Source organism: Vigna unguiculata, chromosome 10 (assembly GCF_037176805.1).
Source record: "Vigna unguiculata cultivar grain cowpea cultivar isolate G323 ecotype 2 chromosome 10, ASM3717680v1, whole genome shotgun sequence".
NCBI classification, from domain to species: domain Eukaryota; kingdom Viridiplantae; phylum Streptophyta; class Magnoliopsida; order Fabales; family Fabaceae; genus Vigna; species Vigna unguiculata.
Genome location: NC_140801.1, coordinates 43,900,489 through 43,921,190, shown reverse-complemented (window position 1 = coordinate 43,921,190; position 20,702 = coordinate 43,900,489). Strand labels below are relative to the sequence as shown.

Sequence of the window (20,702 nt, the reverse complement as noted above, 5' to 3'; positions counted from 1 at the left end):
ACGAGTATCATAGTATCCGTACCCGTGGATATCCGTACCCGCTAAACTTTAATTCACAAAAGTACTCTCATATATATATATATATATATATATATATATATATATATATATATATATATATATATATATATATATATATATATATATATACATATATATATATATATACATATATATATATATATACATATATATATATATATATATATACATATATATATATATATATACATATATATATTAGTGAAAAACATTTTGGCCTAATTTTTTTTAAGTTGCACATCTAGTTTTCTGTCTTCATTCTTCAAACTTCAAGTATTATATGTTGTCTTCTTCCAAGTACACCCCTTGACATTCTTCACTTTTCTTTATTTGAAATTGGGCATATATATCAAATCCTATATAGACAATGACGTTTATGGTATGCTTGTTGTTTATGATGGAATCAAAATAAGAATACATGGTTTATCATCAACTAAGTTATAATAGTGATTATGTATCTAGAACATCTTTAACTGAAGCTTTGAATTTCAACAGCCTGCAAATCAAAGTCATTGATTATATTGTAAATACAGATGAAAAAAGTTGAACAAAAATACAATCCAGAAAGTTAAACAAAATTGAACATGAATCTAATACTATGTTAATAGTTAAACAGCAGGGTATCCGCCAAAAAGAAAAAGTCAAACAGGATTAATCTTCAGAAAAAATAACATTATGTAACAGTTTTCTGATATCAGTAGAGTTGGTTAAAAAAGGAGGTTGTTTATGTTCAGAAAATTCTAGTTATAGTTGCAGAATAATGATAGCATTTTTCTGTTTTACATAATTTTGTCTGTTTAAACTATTAATATAACACTTCATTTTAGCTATTTTTTGAGTAGTCTTAAGAGTACAGGATTAAAACAGGAGTTAAAAGTATACCAATGAAAGAAAAAATAACTAAAAGAACCGACTGAGTAATATAGCCTAGAGAAAATTAAGAGGTTAGGGGCATGCATCTTACCTTTTTGGTTGGACATACTAGGCAGTTTAAATCTGTCAGTGATTTCTAATATAAAAATCACCAAAAACTATCTCATTTAGTGCTTAAAAACAACTTGAGACTTCATAGTTGCAATTGTACTTTGTCAAAAACAATCTCAGTGACAAATATTTCCAAACAATATGAACGCCCGCATGTTGGTTCAAACTACACTAAATCTTGATCACCATTGAATATTCAAAATTGATAACCTAATTAGGACGAACATTTATATACATGTATAAAGTAGCCTCATTACTTTAATCAAAAAGTGTATTACTCTTATAAATGGAAAATTTATCATAGATAAAGGTAAAGGTATTTCTAAGGAATCCAGCAAAACAGTGAGTGGAACCAACACTCATGCTAAAACAACCACTCCCAAAATAAACTCAGCAGTTCTTTCTTAACAGAAAGGGGCAAACTTAGAAACTACACACAAAGGAAGCGAAAAAACGAAAAAAAAAAAAAATATATATATATATATATATATATATATATATATATATATATATATATATATATATATATATATATATATATATATATATATATATATTCAAATGAAAAGTTACATTTCAGAAATTAGATATAAAGGGGAGATGAAAAGAAAGAAAAATTAGATGGACAACTTACATTTAAAAGAATGTCCTTAACAGAAAGACTTAAAACATATGCATAGAACCGTTCTTAGTGAACAAAAACATGGGGACACAAGCAAAAGTGCTATATATGAAAAATGCAATAATATTTTTAGATAACAAGAGACCAAAATGCAATGAAATTGCAACATAATTTCAGAAACAAATACCTTCAAATGATGAGAAAGCATAAGAAACTCTGTCAGTACTTCTTACAACTTATGAATCATTTATCTGACAAAAAAATCCAGTAGCTACACTTAACATTCAAGAACTTTCTAATAATCTGCTGATAAACACATACAATCAGACTGGCTTTTCAGGAAAACGGTGTCTGGTGTCCTAGAACCACCGCCAAAATGTTAGCAATAATAGCAACAGAAAATAGCAGAGCTGTGCAAGAATTATTAAACAGGGGTCCATTTATAGCTGAAAAATTACATAAGCAAATAAAATACATGTCTTATTGACTCATTCAGTCAGAAAACTGGAATTCAAACTATCGTGTGATTTTACTAAATTTTCTTAACAATTATTATACACTGCCACCAATCAGCAAATGCTCTATCAGTCATGAATGCTACATTTCTAAAACTACAACAATTACATTCAGGAAAAAAAGAATAAAAGAGAATATGATGTATCTGGTTTTCTTGGCATTAATCTCCACCAACAACAAAACTTCCTCAATGCAGGCAGGAAACAAGGTTCCTACTTCCTCCTAATATGGCATCATCCTTGACTCATGAAACACGGTGATCGCACAACGAAAGAAAAACGCTAAGGAACAATCACAAGAATCATAACGAACAAGAATTCAAAGACATTATCACATGGTTAAAAGAATCAGTCACTCATCAGCTTTCTTCACATCAGAATAGTAATTCAAGTACCACCGCACAAATTTCTTCAAACCACTATGCAGATCTGTGGTCGGCTTATACCCAAGCTCTCTCTGCGCGTAGCTAATGTTGGCATGTGTAAACTGAACATCACCATTCCGTGGCAACCTCATTATGTTCCTCTTTGCCTTAGCCTTCAGAAGCCTCTCCAAAATGCCCACAAGATCACTAACCGGCACCGGTGAAGTATTTCCCAAATTGAACACCCTCAACTGTGCAGGCCCCCTTTTCTTCCCCCCACTCCCTGTGCTTTTTTCTGCAGTATCCAGAGCCCCTAAACAACCCCTCACAATATCATCAATGTAAGTAAAATCCCTAGCAACGGTGCCATGATTGGCAGCCTCAAATATAGGTATCACCTTCCCCTTCAGAATATCCCTTGTGAAGAAGAAGTAAGCCATATCAGGCCTACCCCAAGGGCCATAAACAGTGAAGAACCTCAAGCCAGTCAATGAAAGACCATAGATATGGTTATAAGTGTGAGCAATCTCCTCACCAGCCTTCTTAGTGGCAGCATACAAACTAGCAGGCTGATCAGTCCTATCCCTCTCAGAGAATGGAACCTTAGTGTTGAGTCCATAAACTGAGCTACTAGATGCCCAAACAATAGCAGACTGTGGATTCTTACTAAATTATATAAATGGGACACTACCATGAACTCCCACTAACAGGGATCATGAAATTACGTCCAGATCAACTGAGGCACCACCATGAGGTCTCACCTAGAGGCTCATGAAATTACGCCCTAACCACATATCAATCATGTTTAACCATCCAATATGTACTGGCCATGCATATAAATCTCATGCCAACATTTATAACCAACCTTCAATCATTTTCCATTCCAAAACCATGCCAAAATTCATTATCTTTAGCCCGTGAATCATTCCATATATACATCATACCCAAATTATGTTAAACTCATAAGCCACAAACCATAATTTATCTTGCTCATACAAAATCACTCAATTCATGCTTTAAAATATATAATCAGTCAAAACATATGACCAACATCCACAAACAAAGAAACCACAGAGCAAACACACTCCTCGCCCAACTCCTCGCTCAGGCAAAAGGGTCTTGCTCAGGCGAGAGGTTTCCCTCGCTCAGGCGAGCTCCCTTTGCCTAGGCGAGGGCTCGAACCACGAACAGTGGCGCTGTCGCACCCTCTTGCTTAGGCGAGATCTTATCGCTTGAGCGAGAAGGCTCTCGCTCAAAACAGGAGCTCGTCGCCTGAGCGACAGCTCACGCAAGCAGCCTGGGCGAGTTATTGCTAATCTTGCCTAGACACACTCGCTTGGGCGAGAAAACCAGAACCCTCCACTGTTCGTGCAGGCAACATGCATCCAATCGAATCAAACCATGTCATAACAGCTCCCAAACAATTATAATGGCAAGCAAACATCAAACTCACGGAACATAACCAAAGCAAGTGGGAAAAACGCAAGAAAACAGTAAACCCTAACTTCCCTTACCTGGAAAGGGGCTAACAAGAGCACTTTGGCGCTAAACAGTGAGCACCGCAACTCTAAGAACGTACTCGAGAGCTGAAAAATAATGGAGCAGGTTCAAGACGGGTTACCAATGTGAACCCTAAGTAGAAGTACGACTACAGAGTTGAAAGTAAGGGAGATATGGAGAAGAATCACCTTACGTGGGTGGAAAATGAGTTGAACTTGCTTGAGGATGAATGTCTCGAAACCCTAGCAGAGCTTCTGTAAAGGAAGGGGAGCCTATAAGGGGCTGTTTGCGAAAGTGAGAGCCGAATGGGAGACCCTGACAGCTTTAGGGGCCTTAGCACCTTATGGGCCAGCCCTTAGGCCCAACATATATAAGACCAGCCCTTAAAACATTAGGGCAGAAATACTTGGGCCATACATTCTCCCCAACAACAAAAATTTTCGACCTCGAAAATGAAAACTTACCAGGAAAATAGATGTGGATGTGACTTCCTCATATCCTCCTCTAACTCCCACGTAAAGTCACCTGTCCTCCGATCTCAAATGACCTTGACAAGGCGGACCGGTTTTCCTCGACGTTCCTCTACTCAGCTATCCTCTAAAGCCACGGGTGGTACTTCTATAGTGAGATGCTCTCTGATTTGTACATCCTTTGCTTCCAACACATGAGATGGATCAAACACGTACTTCCTCAACTGTGACACGTGAAATACCGGATGAAGATTTGCCAACTAAGGTGGCAAGGCAATCTCATAAGCCACTGGCCCAATCCTCCTCGAGATCTGATAAGGGCCAAGGAACTTAGGAGAGAGTTTCATTGAGCGAAGAGCCCTTCCTACACTAGTGGTTCGGGTCACCCTCAAGAATACATGATCTCTAACCGCGAACTCCAAGGGTCTCCTTCTGCGGTCTGCATAAGCCTTTTGTCTACTTTGTGAAGCCTACATTCTGTCTCTCACCATTCTCACATTCTCGGTGGTCTGTTCTAACAACTCTAGTCCGATAAGCATTGTTTCCCCATCTTGATACCAACACAGAGGAGTCCTACCCTTCCTACCGTATAGAGCCTCATATGGCGTCATGCCAATGCTCGCATGAAAGTTGTTGTTGTAGGTGAACTCTATCAAAGGTAGGACTTCATCCTAAACACCCAAGTGATCCAGTACGCATGTTCTCAACAAGTCCTCAAGCGACTGAATCGTCTTCTCAGACTGGCCATCGGTCTGAGGATGATAGGCTGAGCTCATAGTTAGTTTGCTAGCCAGAGCACTCTGCAAAGTTTGCCAAAACTGGGAAGTGAATCGCAGATCTCTGTCTGATACAATGCTCGGAGGTACTCCATGCAGCCTCACAATTTCCTTAATGTACAATTGGGCCAACTTGGCCATGGACATCCTTAGGTTCATCGCCAAGAAATGAACACTCTTGGTCAGTCGGTCCACTATGAACCAGATGGTATCATGCCCCCTAAAAGTTCATGGCAAATGGGTCACAAAGTCCATCGAGATACTATCCCATTTCCACACCGGTATATCCAAGGGATGTAGGATCCCACCAGGTCTCTGATGCTCCCCCTTCGCCTTTTGACAGGTTAGGCAGGCTGATACAAACTAAGCCACATCCTTCTTCATTCCTTGCCACCAGAAAGTCTCATTGAGATCTTGGTACATCTTAGTCATGCTAGGATGCATGCTAAGACGACTCTTGTGTTCTTCCTCATGGATTAACCTTTTCACCTCAGCATCATCTGGTATACACGGTGAAAAGGTTAACCTCAAAGATTAACCTTTTCATAACAATGGAGGGAGTTATGAAGAAAGGTGTAAGCAAAAGTGAAAAATGTCCATGGTACCTTGAATTTCATATCAAATTTGACAATTAGTCATGTATTAAATGATTATATTTAAGGGGAAAACAATCCTTTTTGACTTATGATACTGAATAAGGTATTATGAATTGAAGTTTTATGAATTTTAATGATATTTGGTTATTTTGTAGTGAATATAAAAGAAAATATCAAGTATGTAGTTGAGCCACAATCATTGGTGTCGAGTCATGGAAGTAGAAAAGATAGGATATCATATTTTGACTTCCTAGTTGAGCACAACAAATTGAAGTTGAGCCACATGAGCGAACCCTTTTTGCAAGGAAAGATGGAACACCAATGCATGAGGTTGAACAGTCAAGAAAACCCTCCCATAAAGGAAAGGTAAAATGCTAAGCACGAGAACAAGGGGCTGAATTGATAAGAAAATCCTCCATAAAGGAAACCTTTGTCGTTGAGTGCAAAAAGTTGGGCTGAGCACTTTATATAAATGAAGACCTCATTTCCTCATTTTAGGTATTGTGGAGGCTCAAATATGCAATAGCAGAGTAGGAATAGGTCTCTGAGACAAGAGAGAGATACTTTTATTGTAAATCCTATATGTAGATGTTGTTGGAATTGTATTATAATATTCTATAAGTAGTTGAACTCTCTCGTGTTGAGGTTAGATGTAACCAACTCTAATTCTTTGTACTCCTACTTCTTGGATATTTATCTATGCTATCATTAATAGTTTGTTTTGATTTATGCTTAGTGATGAATTGACCACTCATCTACTTAGCTGGTTTGGATTGAGTTGGAAAATTGGTTTCAAGTCAAAACAAATCATCACACTCTAGTTAAAGGCTTCCACGTGATTTAGAAGGAGTCTTCGATGAAAGAGTCTTGTAAATTAAAGCAAGGATTCATTCAACTAGGAGTGGAGGAATCATATTAGATTTGAATTCCTTAGATTCTAAGCTGCAAGAATGGGCCTAGACCTACCTTTAAGAGTATGGAAGAGATGAAGAAAAGGCGTGCAAACAACATATGAATAACAAAGGCCCCACCTCATCGGCTCCAACCCAACCGGGGCCAACTAAGCAACCCCGTGCGGAACATGAGCAAACGACCCAATAAGGAAGTAAGAAGGCCAGTAAAGACTATAACCCGTCCGCCACAACCATTGTGGATACAGTCGGAATACACACTTTCATTGTGGGAATTGTGGACTCCCTTCCACTAGATCACTGGAAGATGGAAACGTTTGATAAATATGATGGAACGACGGACCTGGACGAATATTTGTATGTTCGCAACACACATTGCCTTTTATACGTCTATCGATGCTATTTGGTTTAAAGTGTTACAGATGTCTTTAAAAGGATCAGCGCTATGGAAATGAGAAAACAAACAACAATAACGTGTACCTTTTTGAATTCAATAAAAGAAAAGTTAGTGTTCTTAATATGCAGAGCATTATTACTTTCCTCAACTTTGGCTCAATAGAGTTCACTCTTGACAATTGGATAAAAGATGGCATATGTCTTGACTCATCAACTGATAGATCAAAACTTCATGGAAAGGTAAAGATAATGGTAGTTTGAAACTTGAGAGTTTCTCAACCACTTGTTGCATTGATGGCCTCAAGTTTGGTTTTGAGCACAAACATGATAATGCTAGTGTTATCACAAGACTTATATCTTGAGCTTCCTTCCTAAGAGGGAGAGGAAGACGCGAATCCAAGAGATCTTTCACAAACATATTTTGAGTAGTTGGGTTTGATAACGATGAGATTATCTCTTTGGAATGTATCCCCATTAATGTTTCCAAAGTCACCACTCCGAAACTATAAACATCGCACTTCTTTGTCACGCTCAATGTATAAGCTAGCTCTGTTGTGAACAAAAAAGTAAAGAAAGTTAATTCCAATTATAAAAGTTCTACAAATTGGTAAAGATATTGTTGTTTTGTAATAGAAAATAGCATTCACCTGGAGCAATGTAGCCATAGGTGCCAACTACCAAGGTTTGATTTGAAGAATCAGGATCAAGGAGTCTAGTTGTGCCAAAGTCTGAGACATAAGCCTCTAATTGTGAGTTTAATAGAACATTGCTACTTGTTACATCTCGATGAACAATTGGTGGGCTACAATCATGATGCATGTAGGATAAAGCCTTTGCTATCCCTTTAATGATATTCACCCTCTTACTCCAATTCAGCTCCACAGCTTCAACCTCTTTATTCAAAATATAAAACAGACTACCTCTTTCCATGTATTCATATACAAGAAACATACACCGGTTGTGGAGGCAATAGCCATGAAGCTTTATGATATTTTTATGACGGATTTCTGTTAACATCTTCACCTCATTCCCAAAACTTTTGTCAAATGATGGGTTTTGAGATTCCACACGGTGGAGCTTTTTTAACGCAACAATATTTCCACTGGGTAGTTGTGCTCTGTAAACACTACCATATGCGCCAGTCCCAATACAGTACTTGAGGTCAAAGTCTTCAGTTGCTTCAATGATATCCTCAATTGCAATTTTACCATCATAGTTCCATATAGAAAACAAGTCTCCATTCTTTGTTGCTATTCCTTCACACTTTTTCTTAGGCTTACATCTTGAGAAATATAATATTGAAAGGAGTAATAAAAGAATGAAGAAAATGATAGGAAGAACAATTAACATGATCACGGGCTTACTTTTCCTAGTTTGAGGATTTGTTTGGTGGAGCAAGTGGCAGTATGTGAAATTGGGCATGTGGTGATCATTGATTAATGAGTCTTCCTGGAAATAGCAGTAATCTGGTAGGTTTGATTTTGAGTCAAGGTCTTGTGAGAAGTCAAAGGAATTGTATGCAAGGTTTAAGGTATTTTCAAATTTGTTTGATTCAAGATAGAGAAATTGCAAACTCATCAATTAAGCCAATGTAGATGGGATTAAACCTGATAAAGAATTATCACAGAGAAATAAGTTCGTCAATTGTGTCAAGTTACCAAGTTGTGGTGGTACTGAACCTACAATTGGATCAGGACAAGAAACAAGAAAGAGATGGTTAGATTCTATTGTTGGCAAGAAAGAGATGATTAAATTACATGAGAAATGAGAGAAATATAATTACATGTTATTACCTTGAAGTTTGTTTGCATGAAGAAGGAGAGCACGCAAGTTCTTCAAATTACCAAGTGAAGATGGGATTAAACCTGTTAAAGAATTCTGAGAGAGATATAACATCTGCAATTGTGTCAAGTTACCAAGTTGCGATGGTATTGATCCTGCAGTTGGAGGAGATGAAGAAAGAGTGAGTTAGAATTTGTAAGAATGAAATGAAGAGAATTAGAAGAAGTTATTACCATGGAGATGATTGTTAGACAAGATGAGATAGCTAAGGTTAGTGAGTGTGGCTATTTGAGTGGGGATGGTTCCTCTAAGACCCATTCCATCTAGATACAGATACTCTAAATTGGGGAAGGCAGTGACGTTCAACTTCTCAATCCAAAGCAATTCTTTTGATGAAGGAATGTTCATCGTTGAACCACCAATAATAATAACATTTCCTGCTAGATTGCAAGAGATACCGTCCCAATCACAATGGTTTGTGATATTTGGGTAATCATTCCACCAACCGCTGTGAAGCAAAGCCTCTCGTTCCTGATTGATGGAAGAAGAATGCATGGCGCCACCAATAACAGATGATAGCTCAGCCATCATATAAAAGGCTATAAGTAGTAAACTGCATACACACTTAGCCATACTTGATTGTATCGGATTCAAATGCCTTCTGTAACTCATCAACTATATAATAGTGACCCATGGAAACATGCTTTCAAAATTCTTCTCAACCGTTTTCAGTGAAAAAATGGAAGTCCAAAGACGCGGTTTTTCAGAAGAGTTAATAGGATTGGTTGAAAGATATGTATGATACATTTATAATACCAACTAGTTTACACCTAATAGCTTGGACCCATGGCCCCTGTGTATTTATTTTACCAATGTTCAGCGCTTTTGAGGTTGGTGCACTCTCTTTAATGCATTGCCGAGGACTTAGACGTAAATTTTTCATGCACAGGGATCATTATTCTTATTTGATTGAATGTATGTGAAGGTTTCTGCAAAAGAATTATGATAGGATTGGTTGAAGGGTCCATGTTTGTAGAAAGATGAAAATGTGTGTGAAGTGCATTCAATGAGGAATCCGTACGAGAAAGTGCAGTGCTAATTGATTGACTTTCTTCCCCATCCTGCAATTTCATTTAATGCCCCTTCCATGTATATATCTTTTACCGTCGATTCTTCAATGTATATCGAAAAGTACACCTAATTAGTCAACTCTTATTTTCACATATTAAATTACTCTATCATTATTTAAAATTAATTATAAATATCTAAAAATAAAATTAAAATTATGTTACACATTTATATAATTTTAATATCACAATTGAAAATTTAGTATTTTTCTATTTTAATTTTAGCAAGCCAACAACTGAAAGTCATCCGTATTCAAGAATAAGTAATGAAGTCAAGTATGCACACTTCATATAAACGTCAAAAACACAATGCAGTCACAAAATATGTTCTCCACATTCAATGCCAATGCGATAAAAAAATTCACAAAAAGGGTCAAAAACAAAAAATAAGATGACAAACAAAACCCTAACCAAAATAAGAAGACAGAAACTTAAATATAACTTACGACCAAGAAGCTTTCGAATAAGCAACCTCGATTAGCTTTGACGACGAAGACAAAAGCCACTAACTAATGTCACTACTACCTCCACTCCCCTACAAATTACAGCAAAAATGGCTACTTTCCACACCAATGGATACAGAGGACGAACCAACAGAGCTTTCGTTCAATGAGTAAACCCACATCATTACGACGAAGAATAAGAAAATGAAGAAGAAGAAGCGTTTTTAGAATAATAGGGCTTGGAGACGAACAACACAGGTTAAGAAGAAGATCACAAGTTGAAGAGGAACATCAGCGGTTGAGTTAAAGAAGAACGCTTTAACAACCAAAATATATTGCGCACCAACAACAGCGATTCAAGAAGTGTACACAAGGTCGAAGAAGAGGAAGACTAGTTCGAGAAAACGAACGTAGTTAAAGACGAGTTTCAGCCTCATGGATCTTTAAATCCTTTCTACTTTTCAAACACTGCCAACGTGAAATTCCATTAAAAATTAAAAAAAACAATTAACAAGTCATAGCCACGTATAGTTATGAAAGAAGTAATCAAATTCTATCATTATCCATTCCAAAAGGATAATGATTAAATGCCTCAGTTTTTTTATCCAATTTTTATTCGTCTAAGTGATATGCAATATTTTAATATTTTTAAATGAAACAGTAATTGGAGGTGGTGTCTCAGATAATTTTGTGTCATCTGCACTTGCGGTGAATTAGAGAAACATTTTAAAAAAGCATAGTGCGTTGGTTCGTTATCCCTCGTCCTTCTCCTTTCCCGCAAGTTTATTTTTCGAGCAGGTCACACAAACACAGAGGTATTTGGTCCGCAAGAGTTTTTTCTTCCCCAAAAGGTTATTCTTCTATAAAGGTTGATGTTGTGGGTAGCAATGGAAGCGGATAGCGGAGTTCTCGAGAGTGGTTTGGGTTGTTGGAGGCGGCGGGTTCGGTGGAAAGTGGTGGGTACCGTTCGGTGCATTGCTTGGGCGCACTCTTGTTGGCGTAGTTGTTGGTTTATTAAAGGCCATTCACACAACGAACATTTGGCTGGTAGGTTATCGTCCAAAACCCTTGTTTGAACGCGTTTAGTTCCGAAATGCTTATTGGTTGAATGTATGGCTTTGATTCCATTGTAGAATGATTTTTCTTCACTTGAAGTGATTGTTTAATCAGGTAGAAATTCGTTTGTGATTGGGTTTTACATGAAGATAATGTCCAACACGATGAAGTTATTCAGCACTACGATCTGCTGTTGAAGAAATAGCTGCTATAAATGTAGAAGTTAGAATGCCATAACATGATTTTTGAGATAATTTTAGATAAGGATAGTTAGATTGAGGTAAACGAAGGATAATGAATATACTCATTGTATATGTATTTTGGAAACTTGGATGAAATAGAAACTGATACATTGAAATATGTTATTTAACTTGCAATGTGTTATGCAGTCTTAGAACTAAAAGTGTCATTGAAAAAGCCACTTATGTTGGCACAATTCTATATATTGTTGAATCATTTGTTGGAGTTAATATGTAGTTTGTACATTGACAGATTTATTCATGATTTGATGGTAATCTAACCATCAATATACTTAATTTTAGGAAGGCAATTGTGCTATTTTTGATTGTATTAGTAAACTTTTAAAGCAGTTGCAGTACTGTCTGTACAAAAAGTTGAGTGTAAAAAGACACTTATGGAATTACAAAATGACATTTGATTCTCGAACCAGAAAAGTTGGGTTTTCTTTCAATCTTCAATTCCAATTAGTTCTTTAAGTTGTTTGGTGATGATTCATGGTGATGAAAATATTTGTATGGCCTTTGGATTGTGTCCAAACCAGATTTCATGTAAAAATACACTTGAAAAGCCGTTGCAGTACTACCTGTACAAAAAGTTGAGTGTAAAAAGACACTTATGAAATTAGAAAAGGACATTTCATTTTCGTACTAGAGAAGTTGGTTTTTAATTCAATTTTCAATTCCAATTAGTTCTTTAAGTTGTTTGGTGATGATTCATTGATGGTATTATTTGTATGGTCTTTGGATTGTATCCAAACCAGATGTAAAAATATACTTTTACACTATTTTGTCATCAAAGAATTATGTAGTTATTACAAATGTTCACATCATTTCATAAATAGATATCGGTTAGAATGATCACTTATCTTCTCGTTAAACAAATAAATAAGCATTCTAAAAGGAGATCAAATTAATAATTTTCAATTTTTGAAAGATTTAAAAGAAATCTAAATTGAAAGAACCAAAATCAAAACCTACTGCTTGAAATTAAAAACATATTTATTTTAACTTAAACAAGATTTCTTCATCTTTTCTTTTAAAAATTTTAGCTATTTTAGATTGGTATGTGTTGATTCGAAGTTCACTAAAAAAAATCAATTTAAGTGAATATTTTAAAGTTTCACATCAACGTTTTGTATTAGTTTCTATTCAATATTTTAGCATACATCAAGTTATTTTTAGCACACACGTGTGTTTGGATGAGTAATAGAGATCTTCAAATAAAATTGTTTTATTGATGTAAAAAATTATTTATCAGTGAATATACAAATTTAAAAAGTAAAATATATTAAAATTAAAAAGAAATACTTTTATTAAGGAAGTTTCGTCACTGATAAGAAATTTAAAGAGGGTAATTTATTTTATTGACAATTAGAAAGTGCAAAATTACAAACAAAAAGAATACAAATTTGTCAGGGAAATGAAATTTACTAATCGATTTTATAGACATATTTTATAATTTTAATTACAAACAAAAATATAAGTTGATAATATTTTTGATGATATTCTTTGATGATATTCTTTGATAAATTAAAATTTTTATTACTGACAAAATTATATGTTAGATAGTAAATTTGTTGATAAAATTTATCAATAATTTATAATATTTATTATTAATGAGTATTTTCGTCTATAAATTTTATTAATAAAATTAATGCCAAAATTTTTGCATTGATCATATTATAGTCATATATTTCGATAAATTCGTTAGTAATTAAATTTATTTTAAAAATTTGTTAATAAATTCATTAGAAATGGATTTTTTAAAATTTGTTGATAATGGATTTTTTTTTTTAATTTGTTGGTAATTGAAATTTTTAAAAATCTATAGTTTAATTCGTTGAAAATTCAATTTTTGTAAAATTTGGCGATAAATTTGTTAGTAATTGGGTCCAAAATTTTCTTGTAATTTATTGACAAATTTCTATGATTACCGATAAATTTTGTCCATCTGTTTTTTGTAGTGAATGTTTTATGACAAAACATGTTTTACCACAAGAAAATTCTCCCTTAATAATCAATTTTAGTGATACAAAATTTTTACTCACTAAAATGACCAATTTAGATACCAATTTACGAAATAAAAAGTTATTGATTTTTAAAATAGTCGCTATTATTAATAAAAAATTATAATTAATCTCTAAAATTTAGTTACTAACGAATTAGTTTAGAAGTTGATCACTGTACAGTATGCCCTATCGGTCGATCGGCCGTTACTGATTCGCAGAGGACCATCGGTCTCACAACTAAACGAACAACAATGTATCATTAAGGAATCATCGGTCGAGCGAATCACATAAAATATTGACCCATCGGTCCATCGGTAAGTAACCTGCGATGGACCCTCTAACCTTGGGAGCCCATCGGCCCATCGGTAAGGTAACAACGATGGACCCTCCAACCGAGGCAGTCCATCGGTCCATCGGTAAGCAACCTGCGATGGACCCTCCAACCTTGGGAGCCCATCGGCCCATCGGTAAGGTAACAACGATGGACCCTCCAACCTTGGCTATCCGTCGGTCCATCGGTAAATTAACAGCGACGGATCCTCCAACCTTGAACGTCTATCGGTTCGTCGGTTAAGCTACAGGGGTGGACTTCCTAGCTACATAAGCCACCGCGGGCCTTCGTCAGTCCCTATCGGTGGATCGGTAATACACAATTTGCAGGAAGCATAGCACCATCGGTCGCACGGTGGTACAATCTAATTTATTACTTATCGGTTAAACGGGTAATTAATCTTCATTAAGGTTTCATTGGGCCGTGATTAAGGAACCCTAATCACAGGCCCATGTCAACAGCTATAAATAGGGCCCAAAGGTAGGTTGGTAAGGACATTAATTACGCATTTATTACAACTGATTGCCGATAAACCGACCGGTTCCCTTTCTAACTTAAGCATCGGAGTACTTTAGACAGGTACCCCGATCGTCGTCCCAACCGATCGAGCTGAGGAGTGGATTTCGTTGAAGCTACTGTGAAGGAGAAAGGCAACGCTAAGTTTGGAGACTCTCGTAATAGGCTCTTGGTCCCTACACCCGAAACATTTTGGCGCCCACCGTGGGGCCGAGCAGTCTCATTCGAGAAAATACCCATATGGTGACCACGAGGAACCGAAACAGCAACATGGACGGAGGGAGGTTAGCAGATGATCAAGCGGATACTAGGGAGATGATACGGTTGATGCAGCAGAGGATGGATGAGATGCAGAGGAACTATGAGGCGCAGATGCAGATTCTACGTGAGGAGAATGCAATCCTAAGGCAGAAGGAGGACGGAATCCCGTCGACGCCGACCGTACCCGACCCGAACAGGTTAAGTCGTGTACAACAGCATCGAGATGCCGAACGGGTGGAGAGTCGTCCCCCACCTACGGGACATGAGCAATCACAACCGCCTCGGGTTGAGAGAACGCAGGGCTCAAGAGGGAACCCGTCACACACGGTGGCGGAGAGTTCAGGAGCGAACAACGGGGGCCGCCCGTCACGACAACCGATCCCCGCGTCGGGGTCCTCCCCCTTCACCTCCTATATTTTGGAGACGCCGTTGCCGGAGAAGTGGAAGATGCCGATTTTTGACAAGTATGACGGCACGACCGACCCAGATAATCACCTGCGGGTTTTCATGCATCAAATGATGTTTCACGCTGTCAGCGATCCTATCTGGTGCCGAGTCTTCTCGACTTCTTTGACCGGGGAGGCGCTGGAGTGGTTCTCCGAACTACCGACCGGTTGTATTGACTCGTTTGCTACTTTGAAAGCGAGGTTCAGCACGCAGTTCGCCCCCCTGAAACCGGCCATTCTGACGGTCGACAATCTCGTGAACATCCGACAAGAGGATGGGGAATCACTGAGGAGCTACCTTGATCGGTATAACCGTATGTCGGTCAAGATAAAAGGTCTCAGTGACGAGATCGCGCGGCATCACTTCTCGTACGGACTCCAGCCGGGGGTTTTTGCGGACAAGATAAGTCGTAAGAAGCCGCAGACAATGGAGGAGATGAGGGAACGAGCTGCCAAGTTCATACAAATGGAAGACATGCAGGAGTTTAGGGTGAAGAAGAGGGAGAAGGAGGATGCTGCGCTCCCGAAGCCAGTTGTCCCTAGACCGAGCAAACCCGCAGCCCGACCCACCGAGCGGAAGCCACCAAAGTTCACAACCTATACCCCTCTGGCGGTCCCCCGAGCCAGAATCCTGCAAGAAGCCTTCAGTATCGACTCGCTCCCAGCGATCAGGAAGAAGCCGCCGCCCGACGCCGACGGGAGCAAGCACTGCCAATACCATCGGACTATCGGGCATACTACAGAGGAGTGCCACACGCTCCGCGACAAGATAGAAGAGCTCATTCGACAGGGGCACTTGAAGAAATACATCCGGCAAGATCGCCCCCAGCGGAGCCCAGTGATGAACCGAAGCCCGAGGGGAAGACACCTCCCAACCCGATCGGAGAAGAAAAGGGAGCCCGAGCGCGAGAAACATAGGAGAGCACCGTCCCGATCACATCGGAGCCCGAGAAGGAGTCGCAGTCGCAGCCAAGAAAGACCCCTGAGGGGTTACATCAACACCATCTCTGGTGGCTTCGCCGGAGGAGGGTCAAGCTCCGCAGCAAGAAAGAGACACGTTCGGGCGTTGAAGTCGGTCCATCTGGTGGAAAAGAAGATCCGGTCAATGCCTCCCATCACCTTTACGAATGACGACTTCAAGGCGCCCGATCCCGACCATGATGACCCGATGGTCATCTCGGTAGAGGTGGCCGAGTATGGGATCGGTAAGGTGTTAGTCGATCAGGGAAGCTCCGTCAACATTTTATACTGGAAGACTTTCCAGAAGATGAACCTCTCTGAAGACCTGGTCGTCCCCTACAACGAGCAGATAGTAGGATTCTCGGGCGAGCGGGTGGACACGAGAGGATACGTGGATCTCCGCACCAGGATCGGCTCACGGAAGGACGGTCGGGAGGTAAGAGTTAGGTTCTTGTTAGTTGAAGCTAACACCTCCTACAATGTGTTGCTAGGGAGACCCTGTTTGAACGCCTTCGGAGCGATTGTGTCTACCTTGCATCTAGCTATGAAGTTCCCATCAGATAAGGGAACGATATGCACGGTGCATGCGGATCAACAGGTCGCCAGACAGTGCTACGCTGCGGGGTTGAGGATCAGACCTCATAGCCGACCGCGCAAGCAACACCGATCGGAGGTGGCGATGACGGACTTGGACCCCCGGACGAACACAGAGGATCGGCTGCAGCCGGAAGGAGAGACCAAGGAGATCCCCATCGGCAGCCAGCCTGGACAGCTCACGAAGGTTGGGGGGGCCCTGAGCGCTGAAGATGAAGGGCTCATCGGCACTGTGATCTTGGAGAACAAGGATCTGTTCGCGTGGTCGAGCGCCGATATGCCGGGCGTCCACCCGGACGTGATGTCCCACAAGCTGGCTATCTTCCGGGAGGCGCGACCGGTCGCTCAAAAGAAAAGAAAGATGGGGGAAGAAAGGCGGAAGGCGGTCGAGGAAGAGGTGAAAAAGCTTGAAGGGGCTGGCTTTATCAGCGAGATCAAATACACGACGTGGCTGGCCAACGTGGTCATGGTGAAAAAGCCGAGCGGGAAGTGGAGGATGTGCACTGACTTCACCGATCTGAACAAAGCCTGCCCTAAGGACGCGTATCCCCTGCCCAGCATTGATAGGTTGGTAGACGGGGCTTCGGGACACAACTTCCTCAGCTTTCTGGACGCCTACTCAGGGTATAACCAGATCCCTATGTATGGTCCGGACCGATCAAAAACGGCGTTCATCACGGACCGAGCGAACTTCTGCTATGAGGTTATGCCGTTCGGTCTGAAGAACGCGGGGGCTACCTATCAGAGGTTGATGGACCGGGTCTTCCGAGGGCAGATCGGACGGTCAATGGAGGTCTATGTGGATGACATGGTCGTGAAGTCGCAGACTGCCGAGGACCATGCACGCGACCTCGGTGAGGTCTTCCGCCAGGTACGCAAATATAACATGCGTCTCAATCCTGAGAAATGTGTCTTTGGCGTGCCGGCAGGGAAATTTCTGGGTTTCATGCTGACCGCCCGAGGTATAGAGGCGAATCCGGACAAGTGCGCTGCCATTGTGGAGATGAGGAGCCCCAGGAACCTGAAGGAGGTTCAACGTTTGATGGGACGGCTGACTTCTCTGGCGCGTTTTCTGCCCAAGCTGACGGAGAAGGTTAAGCCGATCCTGAAAATCATGAAGAAGCAGACTGCAGAGAAGTGGGATGACCAGTGCGAGGCGGCTTTTCAGCGAATAAAGGAGATGATCAGCACTCCCCCAATCATGGCCCGACCGGTCGAAGGGCTGCCCCTGCAATTGTACCTATCGGTCTCGGACGACGCGATCAGTGCAGCCCTAGTACAAGAAGTCCCGGAGCAGCGGCCCGTTTACTTCATCAGCCGAGTTCTACAGGGCGCGGAGACGAGATATCAGTTGATAGAGAAGATAGCTTTGGCGTTGTTAACGGCCTCTCGACGGTTGCGCCAGTACTTCCAGAGTCATGAGGTGGTCGTCCGAACCGATCACCCTATAGCCAAGATACTCCGAAAGCCCGACTTGGCTGGAAGGATGATCGCTTGGTCGGTCGAGCTGTCTGAGTTCGGCCTCAAGTACGAACCCAGAGGATCGGTCAAGGGACAGCATTTGGCCGACTTCGCAGCCGAACTCCACGAACCATCCCCGCCGCTCGGCCGAGAGTGGATTCTCTTCGTGGACGGCTCGTCAGACAAACGAAGCGCGGGAGCGGGAATTGTCATCGAAGGACCGGACGGTTTTACGGTAGAACACTCCTTGCAGTTCCAGTTTAAAGCCTCGAACAACCAAGCAGAGTATGAAGCGCTGATCGCCGGATTAAGACTAGCGAAAGACTTAGGCGCAACGAAAGTAAGATGCAACACCGACTCTAAGCTTGTTGTCGGGCAGGTGCAAGGAGAATACCAAGTTAAGGACGACCTATTACTTCAGTATTATCACAAAACAGTCGAGGTCATGAAGGAGTTCGAGGAGGTGACCGTCCATCACATCCCCCGATCGGAGAACGCCCGAGCCGACAGGCTATCGAAGTTGGCGGACGGAAAAGAGAAGGGCCAGTTAAAGACGATTATCCGGCAAACTCTGACGAGACCTTCAGCAGGAGAGTGCGCGGCAACAGAACGAGTAGCTGATTGGACCACCGAGATGCGAGGACTCTTAAAGAGGTGCGAGGCAGGAGAAGATGTCAGCCCGACGGATAGGAGACGAGCGCTCCGGTTCGTGATCATCGGAGAAGACCTATACAAGAGAGGCTTCACCGTGCCGCTCTTGAAGTGCCTACCGGCCGACGAAGCGGAGTACGTCATGAACGAAGTCCACAATGGCATCTGTGGGATGCATACCGGTCGGAGAACGATGAAAGCTAGGATACTCCGAGCGGGTTACTTTTGGCCGACCATGGAAGAAGATTGTGAAGCCATGATACGCAAGTGCACGGGATGCCAAGCCCACGGAAACGATATGAAGAGGGCTCCGACCGAGCTACGCAGTTTGACAGCGCCTTGGCCGTTCGCTCAATGGGGCATGGACATCGTCGGACCTTTCCCGATCGGCCGAGCGCAGAAGAAGTTCATTCTCGTAGCAGTCGACTACTTCACTAAGTGGGTCGAGGCAGAAGCTCTGGCCAACATCACCGCTCGGCAGGTCCATTCCTTCGTCTGGCGCAATATCATATGCCGTTTCGGTCTTCCGCACACGATCATCACGGACAACGGTCGTCAATTCATCGATAAAAAGCTGAAGGACTTCTACAAGCAGGTAGGGATAAGACATGTTACTAGCTCGGTCGAGCATCCTCAAACCAATGGTCAAGCCGAAGCCATGAACAAGATCATAGTAGCGGAGTTGAAGAAAAGGTTGGGAGAGGCCAAGGGAGCCTGGGTAGACGAGCTGCCACAAGTCCTGTGGGCCTACCGATGCACGCCACATGGGACGACTGGAGAATCCCCCTTCAACCTGACGTATGGAACAGATGCCATGCTACCGGTCGAAGTGGGAGAGCCGACCGTGCGGCGGGAGATGCAAGATCTTGAGGTCAATTGTGGACGATTGCGCGAGGAATTAGACTGGACGACCGAGCGAAGAGAGCGGGCAGCCGTACGAGCCGAAGCATGCAAAAGAATGGTGGCGAGAAGGTATAACACGAAGGTCAGACCAAGAAGTTTTGTCAGAGGAGACTTAGTCTGGAGGAAAACCAATGATGCGCGGAAGAAATCAACGCAGGGAAAGCTAGCACCAAACTGGGAGGGTCCATTCCGCGTGACCGAAAGCCTGCAGAACGGAGCCTATCGACTGGAGTACCTGAGTGGCAAAGAAATACCCAACACATGGAACGCGTCACACCTCAAAATGTACTACAGTTAATCATGAATAAAATGAGCGTTCCATCACCTCTATCTAACAATCTGACCGACGGGGCTCCCAACGGGACCCGAGCAAAGCCTGACCGATCGAGGCAGGGACTTCCAAGAGGACGTCCCGCCCAGTCAGCACCGATCCAAGCGATCTAGTTACCTTACGCCTCTACGAGGCCCGAGCAAAGCCTGACCGCACGAGGCCGGGACTGCCAAGAGGAAGTCCCGCTCGGTCAGCAACGATCCAAGCGATCCAGTTACCCCACGGGTAAACAAGTAACACGGTCTAAAAAACTAATTGAACGCGCAGAAAGCCATCGTTCGGTCAGCCAGTAACCAAACGCAAGAAAGCAAAATCAGCAAGTTAAACAATTAAAAGGCCGATCGCCAATAACAACAAGCAATAAAAGTAGGGCCGATCGCCCACAATAGCAAGCAATAAATGAACAAGTTCAATG

General features: G+C 41.3%; 2 protein-coding genes and 1 pseudogene across 2 annotated transcripts; 1 reads left to right on the top strand and 2 right to left on the bottom strand.

Annotated features, from left to right (window-relative positions):
- Positions 1-2,102: 2,102 nt before the first annotated feature.
- On the bottom strand, positions 2,103-3,199 carry LOC146883290 (UDP-glucuronate 4-epimerase 3 pseudogene; annotated as a pseudogene).
- LOC146883289 (MDIS1-interacting receptor like kinase 2-like) lies at positions 3,199-9,697 on the bottom strand. Its single transcript, XM_085667503.1, has 5 exons — positions 9,193-9,697; positions 8,961-9,114; positions 8,836-8,856; positions 7,825-8,750; positions 3,199-7,726 (listed from the first exon to the last, which is right to left on the bottom strand). The coding sequence occupies exons 1-5, from the start codon at positions 9,629-9,631 to the stop codon at positions 7,344-7,346; spliced, it is 1,923 nt and encodes a 640-aa protein (XP_085523629.1). The 5' UTR covers positions 9,632-9,697; the 3' UTR covers positions 3,199-7,343.
- Positions 9,698-14,950: 5,253 nt separating this feature from the next.
- LOC146883288 (uncharacterized) lies at positions 14,951-16,853 on the top strand. Its single transcript, XM_085667501.1, has 2 exons — positions 14,951-16,783; positions 16,839-16,853. The coding sequence occupies exons 1-2, from the start codon at positions 14,951-14,953 to the stop codon at positions 16,851-16,853; spliced, it is 1,848 nt and encodes a 615-aa protein (XP_085523627.1).
- Positions 16,854-20,702: the final 3,849 nt, after the last annotated feature.

Excerpts from the sequence above, each read along its gene's own strand:
- LOC146883289 (XM_085667503.1), bottom strand. The coding sequence starts at position 9,631 with ATGAGTTACAGAAGGCATTTGAATCCGATACAATCAAGTATGGCTAAG. Across the intron at positions 9,115-9,192 it reads GTCTAACAATCATCTCCATG|GATCAATACCATCGCAACTT; the intron begins GTAATAACTTCT and ends CTCCAACTGCAG. Across the intron at positions 8,751-8,835 it reads TTCAGTACCACCACAACTTG|TTTGCAATTTCTCTATCTTG; the intron begins GTAACTTGACAC and ends TTAATTGATGAG.
- LOC146883288 (XM_085667501.1), top strand. The coding sequence starts at position 14,951 with ATGGACGGAGGGAGGTTAGCAGATGATCAAGCGGATACTAGGGAGATG.